The sequence below is a fragment of the Halichoeres trimaculatus genome, unplaced genomic scaffold, assembly GCF_033239565.1.
Source record: "Halichoeres trimaculatus isolate MK-OKI-2021-1 unplaced genomic scaffold, fHalTri1.1 fHalTri1_scaffold_9, whole genome shotgun sequence".
NCBI classification, from domain to species: Eukaryota; Metazoa; Chordata; class Actinopteri; order Labriformes; family Labridae; genus Halichoeres; species Halichoeres trimaculatus.
The window spans coordinates 26799623-26821493 of NW_027437188.1; the positions used below are offsets into that span (position 1 = coordinate 26799623).

The window sequence follows — 21871 nt, forward strand, 5'->3', positions numbered from 1 at the left end:
TTTCACCCCTTAAAAATCGCTTTCTGGGTGAATGTTTGTTTTCTCCTGAGCATCCCAAAATAGATAAATGCTATGTTCGGCATGCCCAGGCAGACATCACCATCGATCAGCACAGGCTCACAGTTGTTGTGTGTACAATGCCAAGCAGTCACATAAAGTGGAGTGAAAAGCACAATGTAAAAGAGGTTTTCTTGGCTTTAAAAGCAAGTGTCTCTCGACAGGGCTGTAAAAACAGCTTGTGTCCTGTAAGCTATGGGTCAGGAAGCTCAAAAAGAAGTGGAGAAATGCTGCCATCTAGTGGACAATAAAGGGTATTTTTTTTCATTTTGAAGTACTTGAGTTGTGAGTGTTTTTTTTATATCATTTCACTATTTTGATTCATTTTGAAAAGTTGAAATAAATGTCTTTTTACCTTCATTTTGATTTAGATTGTGTTGTTGCAGAGGTGGGCGAGGTTCAGGGTTTGCAGGCGGCTGAGGACCTTTACCCATTCCTGTAAAAAAGATGACTAAAGTTATTCAATAAATTCTTTAGCAAGAAGCAGGTATCATGAAAAATGTGTTTTGCTTTACCCTCAGTGAATGGAATTGGGTCTCCAATTCTTCCTCCAACGGCCTCAGCGGGCTTGACAACCTCGATTTCCAAAATAATGACCACACGTCTGTTGAAAGATATTCAATTAAAAACAGGATTACAGCTTTGATATGTTTCCATTACAAAGAAAGGATCAAGTCTGTTGCAGGGAGTTAAAAATTGGCGCTCATGATAAGAATAAACCACATACCGTCCATCCTTCAATATATTGGTCACATGCCTCTTCAGAAGGCAGATGCAGTTTGGGACCAATTGGTTTTCTTCAGCCATGTAGTTCAGCTGCGTTGAGAGCATGAAGGCTGTAGAGGTTCAAAAAATAGGCAAGAGTAGTTCAAAGATCTTTCTATCACTGTGCTGGAGAGAATGATGTCTTCATAAGACCATGCATGCTTTGTTCATGATCATTTTCATATCTACTAAAACCAAGAAAAGGAAATCTTTATTCTACAATTTTTTAAATAAAACCTACTTAGTCATTTTGTGAGGGGAAGATTTGTTTACTGACTATGAACTGACAACAACTTTTTCCTGAAGAGGCAAGGATGACACATTTTTTAGTATCCTTTTATAAAATGTGTTTCTTTTTTTCAGAAGAAAAAAATTAGCCAGAACCAAGATTATAGTCGACCAGGTAAGCAATAAACACACAAGTCAAACAAAAGCTTAGAAAAACTCACAGGATAGAGTGTACCGTCCATCGCTCATCATTACCCTCCAGCGAGTATGACCGCCTCCTCCCTCAAGCTTACGAATGTTCTGCAAGATGAAACAATCATTAAGTATTCTAATTATTTTATTCCAAAACTAACACTTGATTGAATATGCATCTTATTTTCTTCATAATTTGTGTTTGTGTGTTTGTAGTGTTTAAAAAGCTCCTGTGAAGTGTTTTGGGGTTGCATAGATTTTGGTGGCCCCTGTGGACAAAGCAGTATCTTCTTGTCGTTAGCCCTGTATTACAATTGCCAGAATCATATTCAAGGGATTCCAGAGGAAAAGAAAAAAGTACTTTATGCTATTGATGGTCTTTCAATACATCATTTATTTTCTGTTATGAATTATATTTACATTTTACTGACTTAGCTTATGTGATGAGACTAACAATGTGCAAGTCTTTTTCTTTTACATGTTTGGTGTTTCCTGCTTACACCAAACATGTCACTCCATGTGAAACGTAATTGTGGAAAATGCCATAAAGAGCCATTTTAGCAACATGCTACAACATAACTTGGTATCTCCTGGGTAGGTAATAATTAAAAGAGCTCAGAAAATATTTATACCTATAGCAGCAAGTGTTTTTTTAAGGTCATTACTTAGCATCAGTATCAATTTTAGTGTGTTTCGTAACTAGTTAAAAATTTATCACATAAGCTGGGCTAGTGTTGGCCGCTTGCTGCTGAATATAATGACCCATAAGTAATATGCTATTCTATCTTGTATTTTATTACCGAATGCCTCCTATAGTCTAGTTAAAATCAATGTAACTGCTACTAAAATGTATGAGATTGAGAAGAGGACTAGTGCATATTCAACTGAGAAAATACAGGAACTTATGCAAGAGTGAAGAAAACGAGTGGCGCATTTTTTTTCCCCCTGTAACTCACCACCAACTGAAGCATAAGGTCGTTATCACCGGTGCCATTTGTTAGCGCCTGTGAACAAACATAACGCTTGTTATGCCATTTCCTTCATTAGTTTCAATTTTTTTTCAGAAATTTTTCAAATCTGTCATCTTGAATTTTTTCAATCCCTACCGGTTACTTTAGCTGCACATATAAAGATAGCAAACATTTTAAATTGAACAAGACGTTAAACGTAAAAAATGCTACTGAAGTTAAGCTAGCAGTATAACGTTAGCAAAACGTATTTTCGGAATTGCTGAAAGAAATGACAGACTTGAACTAAACAGCAACAACTTTGTCATATCTACGTTAAGCCTGCTTTGTTTTCAATTTGTTAAGCTAATTAGTTAGAAAAGTTACCCTTACCTCAATGGCACCCTCTGAGAGCTTCGTCATCCTGGGCAAGTAAGTCAACGTTAAAAATTAAACTTTACTGAAATTTAGGTAAGACGACCGACACTGTGCTCCTTACACTGACAGTACTTGGTGAATTGTGTCTGTGGCGCCAACAGCTTGGACAAACGCGCCAAACTACGTATGTTTTGTGTCTGTTTCCGTTTCCGGCCACTGACCTGGAATCAGTATGTTGTTTGCAAGTATCGTGGATCTAGGTGACTAATTGGTACTAGAAAACTGAGCGGAGACCAGCTGCTGAGGAGTCAGCGCGAACTATGCAAGTGACGTCAGGCACTTCACGGAAATGTGTTTTGGGTTTTTTTTATTATTCGATATTTTTTTATATTTATATATACTATAACTTGAGAATATGTGTGTATTATTTGTGTATATATTTCGAAGTTCTCTTTAAAAAAACAAAAAACAAAAACGGGAATATCGAACAAACAAAAAATATCACCAGTATCAATTCTTACAATTATCAGGTTGGTACCATTGTTTTTCTAAATGTGGTCAGTGTAGATTTAGAGACACTATTTATTTTAGCATAAAGAAGGGAAGTTATTTTTCCTTTGCGTTTGTGCCTACAGTAGAAATAACTGTATACAGTTTCAAAAAATGTTCAAAAAGATGGTAATCACCAATAATAAGGGCTAAAGAAAACTTTACAGCTTGAACTTGTCATGGACAACTTCATTCATTCAGTTGTTTGGTTGAGCAGAGAGGAAAACTTTTCAGAAATAACATTCATTCATTTAGTGGATTCTAGGGGAAATAAATACTTTATGATGAAGCGAAAACAGGACAGTTTTTATTTTTACCAGCATTCCACTTAGATATCCCATGAGTTTTCCTTTCCCAGTGTCTTATAATGTTAGATGAGTTTATAATTACAATGTTTTATTCAGACAGATGAAAACTCATAACCAGGACATGGTGTGATTCAAATCCATTTATTGCCCAATCCAATGACATTAATGTGAACTGTAAGGGGATCAGAGTTTACTGTTGGTATGAATAATTTCTTATTACAATTTTAAGTGTAGCCCGACAAGAACTGTAACTTTCTCAAAAATACTTGTTTTCAAATAGAATATTGGAATCGTCAAGGTGCTTATTCTGCAGGGAAATAAGGACACCCATGAAGCATTTGTTTTTTTTCACATTTTGTTCCTGTGATGCCGTACATTTTTTCTGTGCAATCAAAAGGTCTTGGGGGTTTTTCCATACCGCAGAGGAGTTAATAGTCCTTACTTGGGTGGGCCTCCATATGTGCCAACTTGACTCTTATCGATTGGGAATCCCACTTTATCTTTGCTTCCAGGATCACCTCTCTCCAAGACAGGAGCTCCAGGATTCGGGTTGTTGATGACACCCATAAAGATCGGCACTTGAGTCTTTTCATCCATAAGTGCAAAGAGGAAGGGTTGGGTGAGGTGGAAAACAGGGTTGGATGCTCTTGAAATCACAACCGTAGTTGCAGCAGCAGCCTCTGCACCCTCTTCATTTATCTCCATGCTGGACTTGTGCATCACACTGGACACCAGCAGGGGGCCGTCCGCCATGTCAGCCAAGTTGGGTCTTGTAAACATATCTCCAAGGCCTAATAGAGCAGAGAGGATGCAGTCAATCCAGTTCTTTTGTAAAAATGATTAAAGACAAATAGTGTAAATAGTCATTCAAGAAGAAATTCCTTAATCTTACCCAGTTTGATAAAAACATCCTTTAATTCTTGGCCATATTCCAGATTGAATTTGGGGACTTTAACCTGAACAGCTCTCTGTTTTGGCAGGCGACTGTACAGGTCAGAGACATTCAGCTTTGCAGTAAGAGTAGACATGTTCACCTGACCAGACATGGGCATGACTACCAGGAGGCTCATGGACTTTTGGAATGGGAAGCTCGCAACCTGCAACAGAAACATTACATTTCATACATGTGATTGTATCGTATACCTAATTCAAGACAATCTAAGTGAATAATTTTTTTCTTACCTGAGCATCCAGTTCATTGTCAATAAATAAACTCAGGGGATGTTTGGCATCTTCCATCACTTCAACATCAACCATTCTCTTGTCATCAAGGTAGAACACACTTCTGGAGGTAAAACGGGGATCAAATCTGGCTTTCCACTCACCTGATTGAAGAAAAGTTTACGGGGCTCAGCTAACATATCTCAAAATCTGACAATAATAATAAAAAGAACATGGTGATATCTCACCTTTGAAATGGACAGCATTAAGGAGCATGACCAGCAGATTGGGTGGAAAAGCAGACAAAAAGTTTGTCATTTTTCCTTTCGTTGCTTCTTCTACCCAGTTGTTTACTTGCTCCAGGCTCTCCAAGACTGCCGGCTCTGAGTCATATAACCGCCGGGATTCATTGAGAAACTCCTGCTTTGGCTCGAAACCTAAAATTCAAGATGAATACCTCTCAGGCTCAATTCTCTGAAAAACCTGCTAAATTTAAAAAAAGTCTTCACTTAAAGTTTAAGAAAGTTTATTCAGAAGTTCTTCTGGGTAACAACCTTGGCGCAGGAAGATCCGTGTGGCAATTATCAGGTTGCTTCTGAGATGAATTAACACATTATGCAGAGACTCATGGTAACAAGGAAGAGTGTTATCATGAAGGTGATGCATCAGCAGCTCATGGGTCTCATTTACTGCACCTAGAAGAAGGAAATAATTGTTAAAGAAGTATTCGAGTCTGTGGAGAGCTAAACAGATGCAAGATTCTGACACAATCCATTAAATGTGATTCTGTGTGATGTGTAAGATACATACCTAAAGCCAGCTGGGAGAGCGCTAATGCTATGCTAAAAGGAGATATAATGATATTTGGCTGCTCTGGTGTTGTCTCCAGGTTCTGCAGCAACTGCACCCCTAATTTCTGAATGGCAGTAGCAATGGCCTCCAGTGACTGTGATCTTCGGCTGATAGACAGACAACTCTCATCATCTTCCTCGGCTGATGAGCTCCCATTGAGCCAAATACCAAGAGAAGGATCTTCTGTGGGTTCTGCTATGTCTGGTTGATCTGTAGTTACATTTTCTACTTGCTAAAGGCAGGAACAGGATAAGGACATTGTTTTTTAAACTGTGAATTGAGATGATGAGAAAAGCTCTTTTATCTATTTCTTCTCGTACCTCTATGGGATGACTGGGCATCAGAGGAATGAGAGGCACCAGAGGGATTGACTCATTGTCTGCAACTTCCCCATTCTGTTGATCAAAGACAGTAAAAAAAAGAATAATGAAACCACATTCAATCATTAAATATCTTAGATTAAAATGGCCTGGAATTGTTTCTTAAGGACTTAAAAAGTAGTGACTTACAGTGACTCCTAGGCTGGAGAGACCTATCAACAGGAGTGTCAGACGAAGGTCCATGTTCTGTTCTTTTACTGCAGCTGTGAAAGACATGCAAACTGAAAAATATATCCAAAACAATACATACACCACACATGCTTCAAACACTTAAAACATGAAAAACTTACCTTTTTAAGTAGTTTCTTGATATAGTGTACGCAGGTTTAAATCACTTTCACTCTGCTTAGTCGCCCTCTCTTTTTGATGGAATCAGATCATCTGGAAATTTGCCTGAAACATGACGGCCGCAAAGAGGATTTTGAAAAAAGTGCATCAAGACATCAATCACCAAGGTGCATCTAACACTTTTTTTAACTGATATACAGGTTACCTAAAGCCATGTCTTGATATTTTATATTAATTTCACATAAAATTATTGCAAGTGATGCACTTTGATGGAAAGAAAATGTGCTAAAAAATGACAAAAAGCGCAAATACATTGTAAATACAGTGTAAAGTCAAAATTCTGTCCTCAAATAAAAAAACGTAAGCAGACAAGTAAAGAGCCCAACTCCCTTGCGCAGAACAAACACACACAGGAAAAACCCATCAATAACCAAGTGTCAGTTTGAAATTTACACCAAGTTTTCAAACCATTCAGATAAACAGCTGATCGGAGGGAGTTCATAATAAAATACACAATCTTACCTTCAAATTAAATTAGAAAAAACGTGCTGCCTTGTCCAAAAAAGGAGCGACTAAGTGACTGTGGATGGCAGTATTCCGGGGAGTAAAAGATTGGCATCCACTCAGCAAACAGTTAAATATCAACTTACATTGATTGGGGCCTCTTTAAGCCACTATTTGTTTGTAAATGTAGCTCCTAACACTCATCAAGGTTTAAATATTGTAGACACAGACATTAGCGGCTGTGCATTTAAATGGGCAAGTGCTAGACTCATGACACAACTAGATCTTTAACAGGAAAGAGGACAGATTAATTAATGATTCAGCTCTGTGGGGACAAACATGTTGCTGTTACACAATTGATATCAGAGAACACAAGCCCACGTTTCCCAGAAAGCATTGGCTGCCAACCTCACAGAACAGACAGTCAAGGTTTAATGCTTTTAACAGTAAAGTTTCATGTTGAGACCAATTATTACTCAAAAGTGGGAACATTGTAAGAGATGAATTAGCCTCTTTCAGTAATCCAGTTCCCTCTCACCTCTTGAAAAAGAGATATGTTATAGATCACATGGCAGCTGTCTGCAAACAAAAAGCGGACTTTGTCCAATCTGAGCTTGAGTGACTCAACCAGGGTCAGAAGGCAGCTTGGGATTCAAAATGAACACAGATGAATCACAGAACAACAGGAACACTGGAGGCATTATTTTTTTTATTAATCCAGTTAATAAATAAGCATTTTCATGGACTTCTCTTAAAATGTTCAGAGATGCTCAAACATTTATCAATTATGCAACTACAAATTCTCCTTTGTTTTGAACAAAAAATTTCATTTGATGATTACTGAGCTTTAACTCCAAGTTTACAAAAACACAAATATCAAAAAGGTGTAGCACACTTGTCGGAGCATATTGGGCAAATAATTACAAAATTAGGCAGACTGTGTTGAGCATTATGAAAAAAGAATCATACAAAGGTTTGAGCTTTGATTATTGAGTGCTAAAAGGCTTGAAGAGCTCGGACAGATTCAAACGGAACAAAAATGTCTATGTGTATTAATCTGCAGTACACAATAAAGAGCAATTATGACTACTGTTTTGTACGATTTTTAAATTGTATAAGTATTTTTTTCTACACATAGATATACGGAGTAACAAATGTTAAAATAGAAAATTGTTCATCTTGGCATCGACTGTTTTTGTGTTAGCATCTGTGGGCAGAAATGAGAATGTGATCTGCCACGTACTCCTGGTATAATGTTGCTACAGGTTCTGACTGCGAAATCAAAGCTCTAAACATTGTTTAAAAATCCCAACGCAACTTCAAGTAATTTATTAGTGGATAAAAACATTCAGTCTTTAAAATCGGAGTGAGTCCAAATGTTACAATTCAGGCCATACTTGTGCAGGATACTAAAGGCTGTGCATCAGTTACTGACTTTTGTAATGTGACAAGAGTTGCGTTTGACTGTCGACCGAACTGTGTCTGTATATGATGTATAAACACAATGAGGCTAACACAAACAAATGATTTGATCTACAAATACTGCATAGTTTCATCAGTGCATTTGGATATGCGTGTCTTCTAACATAAAGGGAAATGAAAGTGGAGGTCGATGTATTTTTGGTGTTGTTATGCATCTATTTGGAAAGTGTAAACACTACATGAGAACCGTGTTTGGTTCCACCTTCCTGAGCACATCTTCTGACTCATGTTTGAAGAAACGACTGACCTTGTCAAGATAATTATTTCCCCTTATATACTATCTATACATCTATAGGCTTTTAAAAAATGCAATCTACTGTACACAATAAATGTTAAGTGCATTGCACACATTTCCTGTCAATCAAATTTGGTGCATGGTTCAGACACATGTAGCTTATACAATGCCTATGCTTGTGCTGCTTCATTCGAAAAGCAATTTAGAGGAGCTGACAAACTGTTTCCTGTCGACTGACCTCGAGCTCAGGAGAGGGGAACAACAGCTCAGATACCTGCCTGTCTTCACCAATAAGACACTTTGGAGGACAGTCAGAAGTGTGTTTCGTGCTTCTGGGGCCATTGATTTTTCTTCTAAGCTAATAACCGGATGGCGCCGTTCTCTGAGCCCAGCAGTAAGAGCCTCTTGGTAGGAAGGACCGCTAGGCTGGTGAGAGTGCCGCGGAAGTTCTCCGAGCTAAGCTTTGTGCTGCTAACAGGGCTCAGGGAGATGTCCGCCATGGAGTACACCCCAATCTTGTTAGCCACTGTTCCAGTTACAATCTCTGGGCCGTAAAGGTCAAAGGCATGGATGGGGTCAGACTGAGACTTGTACTGGCGGAGAGGCTTGTTTTCCAGATCTTTCCACACGCTGAGAGTGTAGTCAGTGGAAGAGCTGATGACCAGGTTTCCTTCTGCAGCCTGGAATGAAAGAATAAACAAAGTCACCGCCTGCTGTGGTCATATTCTGGCAAATAACGCCATAAAAAGTTTGAAGACTGTTCATAAATTCACTTCAGTGCAAATCAAAGGTCTTTGTACAAACACAAAAAAACACAATGAGAGATATAATTTAAGACTTCTGAGATGCTTCAAAAACTGATGTGTGTCACAAACAGGTGAATTAGAGAACTGCCAACAACCAAATTGGACAATTTTCTTTTCATAATCATATGTTAAATTTCACTGACTGCTGCTTGGCGCTCGTACCTACATGTTAACTGATAAATATCAAGGTATTATGAGTTATGTTTATGTACCTGGGGAAACTCCAAAGTTTAGTTATTTAAATTCAACACTTTTTGTCAGCAAAATTTGGGGCTTAGTTACTCAGGTAGGAACTGACTCAGGATGATCCACGTAAGACAAGTGGGCAAGTCTGAGTAATATGAATGTGCCAATGAGATCCACAGTGCTCTTTCTAATGAGTAACTTGTGTCCATATTTGCCTAAACTTGTGCCTTTAAAACTAGAGCTACAATCCTTGACCTAAATTGGGGTTAAATAAAGTTTGCTAATCTTTGCGCTCTGTTGACAACAGATTTGCAGGGTACAACTTTCCCCACCTGTGTAGCACTATATAAACTCTACCTTTTGGAAAACGTCAGAATAAAAACGAGTTGGCTGACTGTCTTGTTTAACATTTATCACATGACAGCTGAAGAGAACAGTCAAACCTTCTGGCTTGAATTTGTGACGCTTTCTAAGAATGTAACCACTGGCTCTTAAAACTGTATCTGGGATGGTTTCTATTAAGTAAAACAGCAAAATTCCCCTTCCTTCCATCAATGATGCTTTTATCAAGAAGCTCTCAACAACTATCAGCAAGATGTAAAATATCAGAGTCAGATTATCTAACAGGCCACACAGATAACTGCCGAGCTTGTCTAGGTCAAACATACAGTATGGATATGATGTGGTCGTTCAGACAGTCAACACAGAGAGACAGATGAACAGGACCAAGTACATTGTGAGTTGTAATTTCCACAGCTGGGATCATCCAAAAAGTTTTCACTGTTTACAAATTTGCTGTTTCATACCCTCCAGATTTTTGAATTAATGCACCAAAGCCTAAAAATCAGACAATACAAATGATCTCATCGTCCTACTGCTCCATCTGCTTCCTCAAAACACAGATGACATTTAAAGTAAAGCAACAATTACTTGCAATGATTTTTCAGTCACAGAAAAACTGTCGGCTGTGCTTGGCGGAGATTTTATCAGGCAAATAGAGCTTGAGTGGACGCCCAATTTTGTGACACACCGTGTGGCCCACGCTCGGCCCACGTCTCAAGTAAACAACACGACTGTTCTCAAGTCCCACATGTGTCAGCCCACGGTTGGGAAACACAAAACAGTCATGACATGCACACTGGATGTAACTAGAGTTTAGGTTAGTTTGTTGGTAATATTGAATTGGGGAGGGTTTTTTCATGAAAATAACTAAGTTTTACCATACCATACCATACCAGCTTTATTTATAGAGCACTTTTAAAAACAACCACAGCTGTAGACAAAGTGCAGTTTTGTGTATAGAAATAAAGAAACTATTAAAATATTGTATCAACTATAAATATCAACTCCTGAACTGGTTTCCAGACTCAAGATTAATCGTTTGGGGTGATTAATAGCATTCTGAAAAAAGCTAAAATACCTGTGCTCATGTCCCATGTTAATACAAATACTGTTCGGTTTTATAATAATAAAGAACAGCAATTCAGTGTCAATGTAGGCACCATTTAACGATGAAAACTCTCGCAAATTTCTTACAGGAATGACATCCATAACAACATCCAGGGAAACGTACAGGTTTAGTTTAAGGTCGTACTGTACAGAATTTATTGGTCCATTACATGTACTTACTACCCGTTAGTCGTGGCTGCTGTAGCCATGTGACTTACACACAGGAAGTAAAGAATATTTGATAGGAAGTTATTTGCTGCTGTTCCCACTAAATGAGTGCGACAAAGTACGGTTGATTCATTGTGTACTACAGCATCATGTCGTTACTCAAGTCATGTTATGAAAATAAAAAACTGTAGAAAAGCCACAGCAACAAAAAAGTTAACAGCCACTATATTAATATTGCTTCTGACAAATATATGTCATGTTCTACTATCTATAGAATAACCCAATGAATTTTTCTTAAGGTACTGGGCATTGGTACCGTATCGTTTCAAATGTGAAAGGTACCCAGCAGTATATGACACTGTATTGTGCGCGTTGTTATTGTTAAATAGCTGTTTTTTAATTAGATCCAAAAATACAACAGCAAATCAATATCAGCATTGCACATCAGCCATCATTCATCATGCTCTGTGACTATCAGTATCAACTACTGAAAAACTGATATGGCTCAATCTCCATCCCCGTGTCATTTTTTTAGTGTTTCGATCCAGTAGCACACTAAGGGGGAGGATATGCAATGCTATGTCTCTGTCCTGATTGATGAAGTACAGCGACCACGACTAGTAAATCACATGCCGCTTCACCGCAAAGCACGCCCTGCAAATAATAAATATGTTTCATATTTGTAACAATGTATACAGACCTCAAATGTCTGTCTAATACATCAAATGTTACAGACTGACACTTGCGGAATGAATATGTTTGCAGAACTAGTCCAAGGTTTGGTGAAAAATCACATTTTTGAAACACACCAAAGTTCTCCTACATCCAATCCCTTTTTGTCTTGTTTTTACATTCTGCTTAAACAAAAGGTAATGATGCCTAAAAATAAACAGCTAAGCTGCCTTGGCTATAAATAAGAAAGGTAAAGACCCGCAGTCTCTAAGTATACCTTCATTTGGAGGATATCTCCCTCATGAGCCGGCCAACCTTTCAGAACAAGTCCAGTACGTGCATCCAGCAGAACAATGAAGCCAGATGAGAAACCTGCCGCCACAGTGCGCCCCGAGGGGCTCACTGCCAGGTAGCGGATGAGCCCGGCGCTCACATTGTTGTATGCCAGACGAAATTCATGCTGAGGACACAGGGTAGGATTTGTCAATGTCAGGGCCAGAATAACTCTATAGTGGTGGAATGTAAAAAAAAAAAGACTGCTTCCGTTTTGTTAACACAGTAATCAATGTTAATTAGCGGATGTTTTATGGATCGAGTCTCGCCAGAATGAGCTTGCTAAGTGAAATTACAACCTGCAATCCTGGTTTGCGAGGATCAATGAAGCGGAGAACAGAATCCGCGCTGCCAAACACAACACTGCAGTGTGGAGCTGGCATCGTGGTGACAGCTGTGATAGGATTCTTCCCATCCACGGCTTCATATGAGCGGATCTGCTTGCCTACAGAGAACAGATAGTTTTCAGAGAGGAAAGGAGTTATTTTACAAAAATATTCCAGTGCCATATTCTTCAACTACCCTTGCAAACAACTTTGTGTTAGATGGAATGTGCTTTATCCCTCTCACCTGTATACTGGTCCCAAAGGTGCACTGTGCCATCACAGCTGACCACCTCCTGCGAAGCCTCAAGCTGTCCAACATAGAAGACTGACTTGCGATGGTCGTTGTACGTCAGCCTGGGCTCCACCTCCTGTGTTCCATCGCCATGGTTATAGAGTGGCCAAAGCTTCACTGTCTTGTCTTTACTACCAGAGAGGAAATAATCCTCTCCTGCCAGTGGAGCCAAACACTTTGTGGTGCCCGAGTGACCCAGAAAGCTCTGCAGTCGGATCTGGTGGAAGTGGAAATGTGGGTCTTGCTGATTTAAACCAATCTCGTACTGCCAGTAGGCCAGCCAGTTTCCTTGCAGCGAGCGCCCACTACGGGGAAGCTCCTGCTTCAGGGCGCTGTCTTCTGGAGTGGGATCTGTCACCCAAGAGGAGGAGAAGGATGCTGTGCCAGCAGATGAAGTTGCAAAGGTGGAGGAAGTGGTGATAATGGGTGTGATGTGGCTGGAGCGTCCCCAGGAGCTTGCCAAGCCCATGGTGGAACTCCCATCAAAGTCAGAGTCCCTAGACACCTGGATACGGTTTCCAACCAGGTGGCTCCCAAACGTGCCTGACTCTGGGAGGGAGTCCCCCAGCTGGCTGGAGTTACTCGACGGAGCAGGGAACGGACTACCTCCCATGCGTCTGCCAAAAACAGAGGAGACACCTGCAGAGGGTGGAGGGAGGTCCACCCGGGACGCTGCTGTCAGGTTTGTCCCTGGACTCGCCTGACTCACACTCTGATGGTAAGACTGGGCCAACTGCCAGACCAGCTCGTGGTTGGGCACAAGTTTCCGAATAGCCACGTCACCTAAGGAAAGAGAGAAGTCGTAGTTGTCGTTGTTGCACACCACTGAAGAGTCATATTTTAACATATTTGCAGTTTATACAGAGTACCTATGAGGCAGTAGAAGGGGATGTAGGAGGCGTGGGCCATCTCAGGGTTAAAAACAGTCTGCAGCTCCTCCAACACCCCTAACTCATACGTTGCATTTGACCCATCAGGAGTGCAGACATCCACAACTGTGACTTCTCCCACCATCCTGTGAGGGGCACTATCCAGCTACATGACAGGAGCACATTAGTAATTAAAGGTGGAAGAGGCAGATTTAACAACTTGAAGAATCTAACTGAACAAGAAACAAAGTCATGTTCCCTGTGTCTCTGTCTGAGTCACACACTTGGTATTCCAAGTTCCTTCCTCCTGTTATTTTCCTCCATATTTTTATCTTCTTTTGTGCCTGAAAAGCTCTTTGTCACAGATCTGTTTCTTGAAAGTATTCCAGAAATAAATTTGATGCGCTGCTTGTCAACCTTTTTGATTTGTGTACTCTTGTGTCTGTGTGTGCGTGTGTACCTGGGGCTGCAGAGAATGCAGCAGCGAGAAAACAGCAAAGAAGCGACGCAGAGTGTCAGCCATATGCTGCTGTACCATCTCCCTCCCGATGCGCAGACAGATGAGGGCCATCAAGCTGAGAGTCTTGAGACAGACGGCGGTGCGAGTCTGCACCCCACTGGGGAACCTGAGTACAGCAGAAGCAGAGGGTGAATGATAAGTCTATTGTGGCATGATTCTGATTTTTTTGTTTCATCCCTCAAATAGGGAGACATTCCACTTAAGAAATACAACATTTAAAAAGTGTGTGAAAAAAACACTCAAAACATCTTGTCTGTGATATTTTGTGATTTGACAGTGGAGCACGGTTGGAAATGTATAATTCTGCGGTTGTATGCAGTACTTACCCCATGCGAGGAGTGGTTAGCAAGTCAAGAAGTGGAAGCAGCACATCCTGATTGATCTTCATCAGCATGTCCATTAAGGCTTTATCAGAGAGAAAGACGATGATCTTCTGTGTGAGTGCTACGGCTCCGAGCAGACTTGCCTCCTTGCGCGTGTTCAGACGCTGTGAAGAAGGTGGAGAAACCTGGGACAAAAAAATCAATCAGTCATAGAAATATTTTTGACAAGGGAAAATGGTTTTTGGTTTTAGGCTTTAGTTTTCAAGTTTTATGAATATGTATCGTCTTACCAGATATCCAATATAAGGCAGGTACTGGTAAGTGAGCACAGGCTCTCCATAAAGCTGAGCAATATAAATAAGACACTCCAACACAGGCCCTGCTGTCTGGTCACCAACCACAGGTCTCTTTTCATAAACACTGCCCAAACCTACACTCTCCAGACTGCTTTCGTCAATTGCAGAGGTCACAAACTGGTGATTTTCAGGTCCTGCAGAGAGAAAACATGAGGAGAATAAATGCCGTAGAAAACACAGGCAGCAACACATGATGGGATTCAAAGTTGGAATATTTAAATGTACACACCAATGTAACAATTTGTGAGCAGTCGCAGCAGATTTCTAGCCACATATCGAGACGTCACTGTTGGTCCTAGCTTGGCAGACAGCCATCGTACCGTTTTGCAGACTGTGTCTATGAACAGAGAAAGGAAGAAAGTCATTTGACACTGTAAGCAGTGAGGTGATGAACCAGAACCTCAGTCTGTCACTCACCAAGAAGAATCTTCTGCTCTTTCTCCTCTGACTCCTCAGTAGGTCCATGGTCGTCCACCTCGTCCTGCTCCCCCACAGTGTCTTTCTCTGTCTCCTCCAGTGTCATTCCATTCACAAAGTCACCCTCCAGAGTGGCAACTGTGTCTATTGTGTCTATTGTGCAGGCAGAGAGAGTGAGCTCCAGGTTGTGAACAGGGGGGTCATCTGTCTCCTCTTTACCCACAATAGACTCAGTCACCTCGTCTTCCTCTAGGTCCCCTCCCTCCTCTCCCTCACTGGCCTGTTTGAGGTCCTGGCTGCTGTCAGCAGACTTGAGGCTGGCACGATCCCTCATTGAGTCTCCATCACCCAGTGACAGCTCACTTGTGCTGCTTTTGTCACTGAGTTTCCCCACACTTAGAGACTCTTGGTCTTGCTCCTTGGCGGCAGCGTTCTGGCTCTGCTGTTTCCCAGCAGCCACTCCTGCACCGCTGTTGACATAGAACCCATTCTGAAAGTCCTCAGCCTCTGAGAGGAAGCCTTGGTCATTGAGGCTAATGCCAGAGGAGTAGTCGACCAGTCCCGTGTCTCCCACTACCCCAACTCCCCCGGCACCTCCGCTGCTGCCGCCCATAGCCCCACTAACAGACCCAGAAGAAGACCGCTGCTCACACTGAAAGTCTTCTTCCTCTTCCTCTCCTAGGTTGCACGTGCCCCCTCTCAGCCCTTTGCAAGCTTCTCCTCCAGTGTCTGAGCTGCAGCTTTCAAAGCCAGTGATGACCTGCAGAACATGGGGGAGCAGGCTGGAGAGAAAAGCCTGCAGGCCAAGCCTCACGATCAGCTGCAGGATGAAACAGTCAGTGTAAAGATAGAAGCGTCCTCGCAGGCAGTGAGGGTTTTCATAGACGTTGATGAGCGGTTTCAGTAAGTACTTGTTTGCATTTCTCGGACCAAGTACTCTGGAGATGGGCTCAAAAAGATACCAAGCAGCGTATACAGCTGTGCACTCCTCAAGCATGAGAGCCAGAATGAAAGGCAAGAGAATTTCAAGGCCCTCAGCTGTGATGTTACCTCGCAACAGTGTCTCGAGCTGCTGCCACAAGTGAAACACAGCATCTCTTCCCTGAAAACTACACGTGGTCTCCATTTTGGCGTGGTAGGAAAAGATAAATTGATGAAGTGGGGAAAAATAGGAGGGGAAAGGAAATGGGGAGATGATTGAGTTGAGTAGCTGGCATGGGTTTGGGGGAGGCAGACCGTCACGGATTGGGTCATACTTGAAAAGAAGTGGACGTGGGCAATCTGGTAACTCTTTTTGTGCTATTCCAGAGTGCTTCTCTATCAGCAGGAGTGTCTCCAGAGCCTGATGCAAGCACAGTGGCACATCACGGAGGCTGCCAGAGCAGAGCTTCAGAACAGCTTGGAAACGCTGTCTGAGGGGGTTTCCTGGTTTCACTCCCCGCAGTTTGCAGGAATAGAAGATCTCCGCAATGAGAACACCCAGGGCTTGCATGTCCCTTTGGTAGAGCTGCGTAAGAGAGGGAAGAGACTCAATTATCACACCGTCTCTAATGCAGTCACTGGATACTTCAGCGTGCAGGCTCTTCACCAGGAAGTTGTTCAATTTCTCCAGCTCCTCCAAAGGTTGTAATGCGTTGAAACCTTCAGGGAGGCTGATTTTGATTTCATCCGTATTTGACGCCGCCACACTGCCCTCTGCGTGTTTTTTGTTCACAGATGCACCTCTTTGTAACATGGCACTGCGTAAACTTGGGCCTAAGCCGCTTGTTAGATCTCCAGGGAATGAACTCGGGGACTGGGATACGATTAAAACTGTGTGTTCTCCTCCAGAGGTGTTACCTGGCAGTGGCACAGCGCAGGATGCAGTAGACGCAGTTATCGAATCCAACGCTTCCATTCCTTGTTCGAGCTCTTCTTCTCTGTCCACCATGGTCCACCCACTGGACTCGCAACCTGTGGACTCAGGGACCATTCCATCCACAGTGTCAGCCGCTGTGTTGATTTGAGGGAAGTGTAGAGAAGGCACATTTAGAGCAGCAAGGCCAAGGAGAGGAGGTTCTGCTGGAGCGTACTGTGAGGAAGATAAGCGGGGCGGATGGGGCTGGTCGAAAAGCTGAACTACACCAAAGGTAGTCAGGTTGGTGTGGTTGTCCACGAGGTGCAGGCACACATTCTTGGCTTTAACTGCTTCTTTCCCAGACAGCTTGTAGCCAAACGTGAGATCAATCCAGTGATGCAAATGCTGGGACACTTCTCTGCTCTCAAGAAGGCGCTGATGGACTTCGATGAACTCCTCACAAGATTTGCACCAGGAAGGCACATCCAGGTCTGGCATGTCGGGGTGGATTGAGCGGAAAATGGAGGGATCTGAGTAGAACTCTGGAATGCACTCGTCAGGGCTCCAGCTCTGCATGCGCTCCATACTGGCTGGGTACTCATTAGGCTCCCACTGGGATCTGACGTGGCTACACAACACTGACTTGGGTGTCTGCCGAGCTTTGTAGACGTAGTAGGTGATGTCCGACAGCACATCAGATATGTGATGAGGCACATGGAGGTGCTCTGGCTGCCCGGCACCTCCAGCACCTACAGAGCCGCTGAGGTCCCCACCAACATTTCCACCAACTCCATTACCCACTGCGGCTGCCAAAGCCTCTTTGGTCATCTCGTATGTGAAGTCCAGCTGTTTGTCTCCCTTTGTCAGCCTAAACTTCGACCTCCTGAGGTCCCGGAACTTTCCAAATGGCACAGTGAAGTCAACCACCCAAGGCAGCACTGGGTGATAATTTGGGTCTCCTTCTCGTCGCCCTGCTAGCCGGTTTAGTTCCATCAAGTAGCGGAAGTTACTAACTCGCCCATGAACCCAGTCCAGAACCAATGTCTTGAGCTCACCAAAGCAGTCTCTGCAAAGTCTTTTGTTCTCTTGGCTCACACATAAATTTTCACTTGGCAGGACACTTTTTGGCACTTGTCTGCCAGTAATGTTACTGTTTGCATCCCCCTCTGTCGCCAGATCCTCGTAGTGGGCTAGGTTGAGTTTCAGTCGGCTGCAAAGCTGCTCATCTACTGCTATGTCCTGCAGGGAGAGCTCACCGCAAGACAGACCAACTGCATGACATGCCTGCAGAGCTATAAGTAATTGGTAGAGAATGAACAACACTTTGGCATGGCTGTTAGCGAGCTTGGCTGGACTGAAGGAGACAATATCATGGAGTGAATACTGAGTGTAAGGTAGAATTACATAGAGCATCTCTGCAGTCTCTAGCAGACACTCTGCAGGCAGAACGTTAGGACACAGACAGTCTGACTGGGACTTGGAAACGCAGGACGAACTGGATGGCAAATAGTTTTCTTTCTCTTTCTCTCTGGCTGGAGAGAGGGATGGCGAAACTCTTTCAGGTGAGATGAAAGTGGAATTAAAAAGCTTCTGTAAAGCATGACGGACTGCATCCACAGCTGCAGCGTGCATTTGTTCATTAGGCCCTGCATATTTCTGCACAAGTTTATAATGGGCTTCTCGCCACAGATTCCTGAAAGAGAGGAAAAAAGAACTGATCACTTTACTAAAAACACGACATTAAAGTAACAGCTAACAAAAGAATTATATCATCTTAAATTTATAATAAATGTATAATTGTTGTTTTCATTATTATTAGTTTTTTTTTTACTCTGAATGTAGCTTTAAAGATAAAGCGTAGCAATTATAGATAGCTTCAGCAATCGAAAGGTATATTTTTACTACCTGACATTATGATGAGACACACACTGCATGGTTTTGACGTAAGAATCCTGTGGCATGAATTCCATCAGTTGATGACATGGGTCTCTGGCCAATCTGTAGCTTAGCTTGCTTTTCCTCAAGCCCTGAATGCACACTCGTGTCCAACCAGGAGGCAACTTTGCCTGGGAACACTGAAGGTATGTGTGAATTTCAGCCTCACTGATGCTGTCAAAGCGGGCACAGCGCATGACCCTCCTCTCCCTCAGACCCATCACCCAGCGTGTAGGGACCACAGCTATGAGCTCCCTCGGACGGGGACCCAGGCCTTGCTGCCGTCTGTCAATCCCCAAGTCTTTCTCAACTGCTTGCATCAGCCAATCCATGGTGAGTCTTGAATGCTTGCAAAAAGTCCCTCAATGTTCTGCTGCGTACAGCTCACGGTCTTCCACTAGGACGACTTTCAGACATTCATGGAGAAATAACTCAAAGCCTTCAAGGGAAGGCCCAATTACCTCTTCTGCCTGTCCCTCTCAGGAAACTGAAAAGCATAACAGGAAAATTAGATTAGCAAGTGTGGTAGCAACTAATGCAACAAAGTGTGATGTTTGTGAATGCACATGATTCCTTGTCCTTCTTTAAATCCCTAAAGTTTAAGCTCAGCTCAGCTCACATGACTGATCTACTTCTGCCACAACAACACAGCTACACTTCCCCCTCGTGGCGAGTTAGTTCAAAAGCCTCTGATTTTAAGTTTAGTTTATAGAATTTAGCTTTATCACAGGAAGACGGCAAGACAATGACTCTGATAGATGCACGAATCAAAATTAGTGCACAGGTCAGAAGTTACAAATAGTAAACATTAACCTAAGCTTAACCCATTAACCTTACACAAACCAAGTCAGCAGTTAAGCAGAGACAACATCTAGGAAACAGGAAACACTGTCGTTAAAACGCCCCATAAATATAGTCAGAGTTACATACTGCATGAAACTTTTATTCAGCCAACAACAGGGTCTTTTTTGAATAACAGGACGACAAAGGCGAGTTTGTAGCCTCGTCTACATAATGCTAGCAGTTAGCTTCAGAGAGTGGCTGACGCTACACTTACCAATGATTAAGCTATAAAGAATATAACGATACGGCGACAACAAGTCTATACAACGATATATGCACTGTTAAATCATATTCAACCGTGGCAACGGCACAAGAAATAAATACTGACCCACTGACTAATGTTGAGCTTACCTCTTACCACTTGTAGCAGTTGAAGTTAGCCTAGCATCGAGCTAACGATGCTCCGCTTCACGCATGATGAGTTTAAAGTACATTAACTTTCTCCAAAGAGCACATCCTCCTGGGAGCTGCCACATGTAACTCCGGGCTCCATTTTCCAGTGTTTAGTTATGCATGTCAGCAGACAGACGTCCGTCAGTCAGTGGATGCTGTTTAGCTCTGTGCTAGCCGGAGCCATGTTTTTAGAAACGACATCTCACGTGACACAACAGCAGCCCCATCTCATGTGATTCAACAGGAGCACTTCCTCAATGACATCCAAGAAACACCAGACACGATTTCTGTGGTTCATGTAGGAAGAAGTGGACAGAGTACTGTATTGTAGATGTAGGGACATACTCGGTAAAGAAAACATACAGTTTTTCCTATGACTTATTTGTTTTAAATTGTAAACTTTGCTAAATCAATCCTGGAGCTCTGTATGAAGATAGATGTGTTATAGGCTATCTTGAAATTCATTGATCTGTCCCAATTTTAAATTATCTGTGTGGAATAAAACAGCTATTTATATTGGCCACAATTTTGTGTAAATGGTTATCTTTCAATGTCACTGATCTAATTTAAAGTATCACCACAGGTTAACTAACTTAGATTGCATGTGACTATGAAAGCTTGAATCTTGTTCCATTTTTCTATTACCCATCAATGAGTTGATATAGCCCCCAACCCCTCCCCACCAAAATAAAAAGAGAAAAAGTAAACAGCCACAATGGACATAACTTTTATTCATCAATCAACTTTTATTTATATTACACCTTTCATACAAATAGAATAAAGATCAAAGTGCTTTAAAGAGATTGAAAAAAAACACAGAAAATACTGAAAAAAAGAAAAATAGACAAATGGCAAAACAACAGTTTAAAAGAAATATTTTAAAGTAGAGGTTAATACCAAACTATAAAAGATATTTATTAAAACAGTCTAAAAGTTAAAATCAAACTGCATCTTACTTTAGTTATCAGGCATTTTCCAAGTTAGCTGTGTCTACTTTTCCTGAAATGAATATTTACATCTAGGTCAACGTGACTGGATGTTGTCTGAGTCATCTCCACAAGGTGGCACGATGTCTGCAATTTCACAAGCAAATCTGTCAGCAGTCTCGTGCAGACACAGCAAAGATAGTATGCTAATTTGCACTCATTCAACTGTTTGTTTTGATAAAGTGGTTCTGATTTTGTCTCGGTTGTTTGCGATGTCCCATAAACACAATCAGAGGAGAGGTTTCTGTCTGCCATGGTTCTGGTTTTGTACAATGTGCTGTCATGTGGGTAGAGTATGACTGATGGCTGGTAGCCAAATGTGATTGTCTGGAAGTAGAATACTGGAATCAGGGCTTCTGCCACATCATATGTGCATGCTCTATAAGTCTTTGACTCTTTACTGAGTGTTGGTATTTTTTGCAAACTCTTATTAAATGTAAATTTTTCATTGCTTCAAGTCTGACATAAAAGCTGCTTTTTGAAGGGCAGTAGTATAATTTCAGTACTCTGGATGACCCCCCTGTTAATATGATGCACTGAAGCTTATGAACTTTTTAATGACCAGGTATTTTTTATTCCTGTCATGACCCATCAAGTGACCCTCACTGCTTATGTAATATTTGCATGTCTTCACTACAGTCAAACAATTTGTCTTCAGTGATGCATGCTGAAATCTGACAGCAGGCAGTGTTTTCACAATTACAGGGTCACAAATTAAAAGCTTCCTCATCCCTGTGTGCCACCAAGGCAGCATAATTGCCATCAGAAGTTTTACAGAAAGGATATAGTCAAAGAACATGACATTCCTTGGCTCGGTAGATGGTGTTGTGCATT

General features: G+C 41.8%; 3 protein-coding genes across 3 annotated transcripts in view; all 3 read right to left on the reverse strand.

The window, feature by feature from the left end:
• Positions 1-2744, reverse strand: part of rpa1 (replication protein A1) — a 33451-nt gene extending 30707 nt beyond the window's left edge. Inside the window, exons 1-6 of the mRNA XM_074679483.1 lie at positions 2583-2744; positions 2199-2246; positions 1272-1350; positions 785-893; positions 573-661; positions 413-493 (exon numbers count right to left, since the gene is read on the reverse strand). Of these exons, the coding sequence (XP_074535584.1) occupies positions 413-493; positions 573-661; positions 785-893; positions 1272-1350; positions 2199-2246; positions 2583-2612 (436 nt within the window). The 5' untranslated portion in view covers positions 2613-2744. The remainder of the gene's footprint in view (positions 1-412; positions 494-572; positions 662-784; positions 894-1271; positions 1351-2198; positions 2247-2582) is intronic.
• An 891-nt stretch (positions 2745-3635) lies between these two features.
• serpinf2b (serpin peptidase inhibitor, clade F (alpha-2 antiplasmin, pigment epithelium derived factor), member 2b) lies at positions 3636-6041 on the reverse strand. Its single transcript, XM_074680144.1, has 8 exons — positions 5947-6041; positions 5758-5832; positions 5396-5669; positions 5140-5280; positions 4834-5022; positions 4607-4749; positions 4317-4521; positions 3636-4215 (listed from the first exon to the last, which is right to left on the reverse strand). Exons 1-8 carry the CDS (start codon positions 6031-6033, stop codon positions 3863-3865), a joined length of 1467 nt encoding a protein of 488 aa, XP_074536245.1. The 5' UTR covers positions 6034-6041; the 3' UTR covers positions 3636-3862.
• A 1265-nt stretch (positions 6042-7306) lies between these two features.
• wdr81 (WD repeat domain 81) lies at positions 7307-20332 on the reverse strand. The gene is made up of 12 exons (XM_074679147.1): positions 20010-20332; positions 18786-19302; positions 15044-18573; positions 14856-14963; positions 14561-14760; positions 14274-14455; positions 13888-14053; positions 13428-13593; positions 12511-13341; positions 12240-12385; positions 11885-12067; positions 7307-9006 (listed from the first exon to the last, which is right to left on the reverse strand). Exons 2-12 carry the CDS (start codon positions 19145-19147, stop codon positions 8680-8682), a joined length of 6201 nt encoding a protein of 2066 aa, XP_074535248.1. The 5' UTR covers positions 19148-19302; positions 20010-20332; the 3' UTR covers positions 7307-8679.
• Between the last annotated feature and the right edge of the window lie 1539 nt (positions 20333-21871).

Bases quoted from the DNA above. Each gene is read 5' to 3' on its own strand.
- wdr81 (XM_074679147.1), bottom strand. From the start codon at position 19,147: ATGGATTGGCTGATGCAAGCAGTTGAGAAAGACTTGGGGATTGACAGA. The intron at 14,964-15,043 runs GTGAGTGACAGA...CTCTGTTCATAG, and splicing joins AGAGCAGAAGATTCTTCTTG to ACACAGTCTGCAAAACGGTA. The intron at 9,007-11,884 runs GTATACTTAGAG...CTTTCATTCCAG, and splicing joins GAGATATCCTCCAAATGAAG to GCTGCAGAAGGAAACCTGGT.
- serpinf2b (XM_074680144.1), bottom strand. From the start codon at position 6,033: ATGTCTTTCACAGCTGCAGTAAAAGAACAGAACATGGACCTTCGTCTG. The intron at 5,670-5,757 runs GTACGAGAAGAA...TCCTGCCTTTAG, and splicing joins TGCCCAGTCATCCCATAGAG to CAAGTAGAAAATGTAACTAC. The intron at 5,023-5,139 runs GTTGTTACCCAG...CTTGAATTTTAG, and splicing joins ACGGATCTTCCTGCGCCAAG to GTTTCGAGCCAAAGCAGGAG.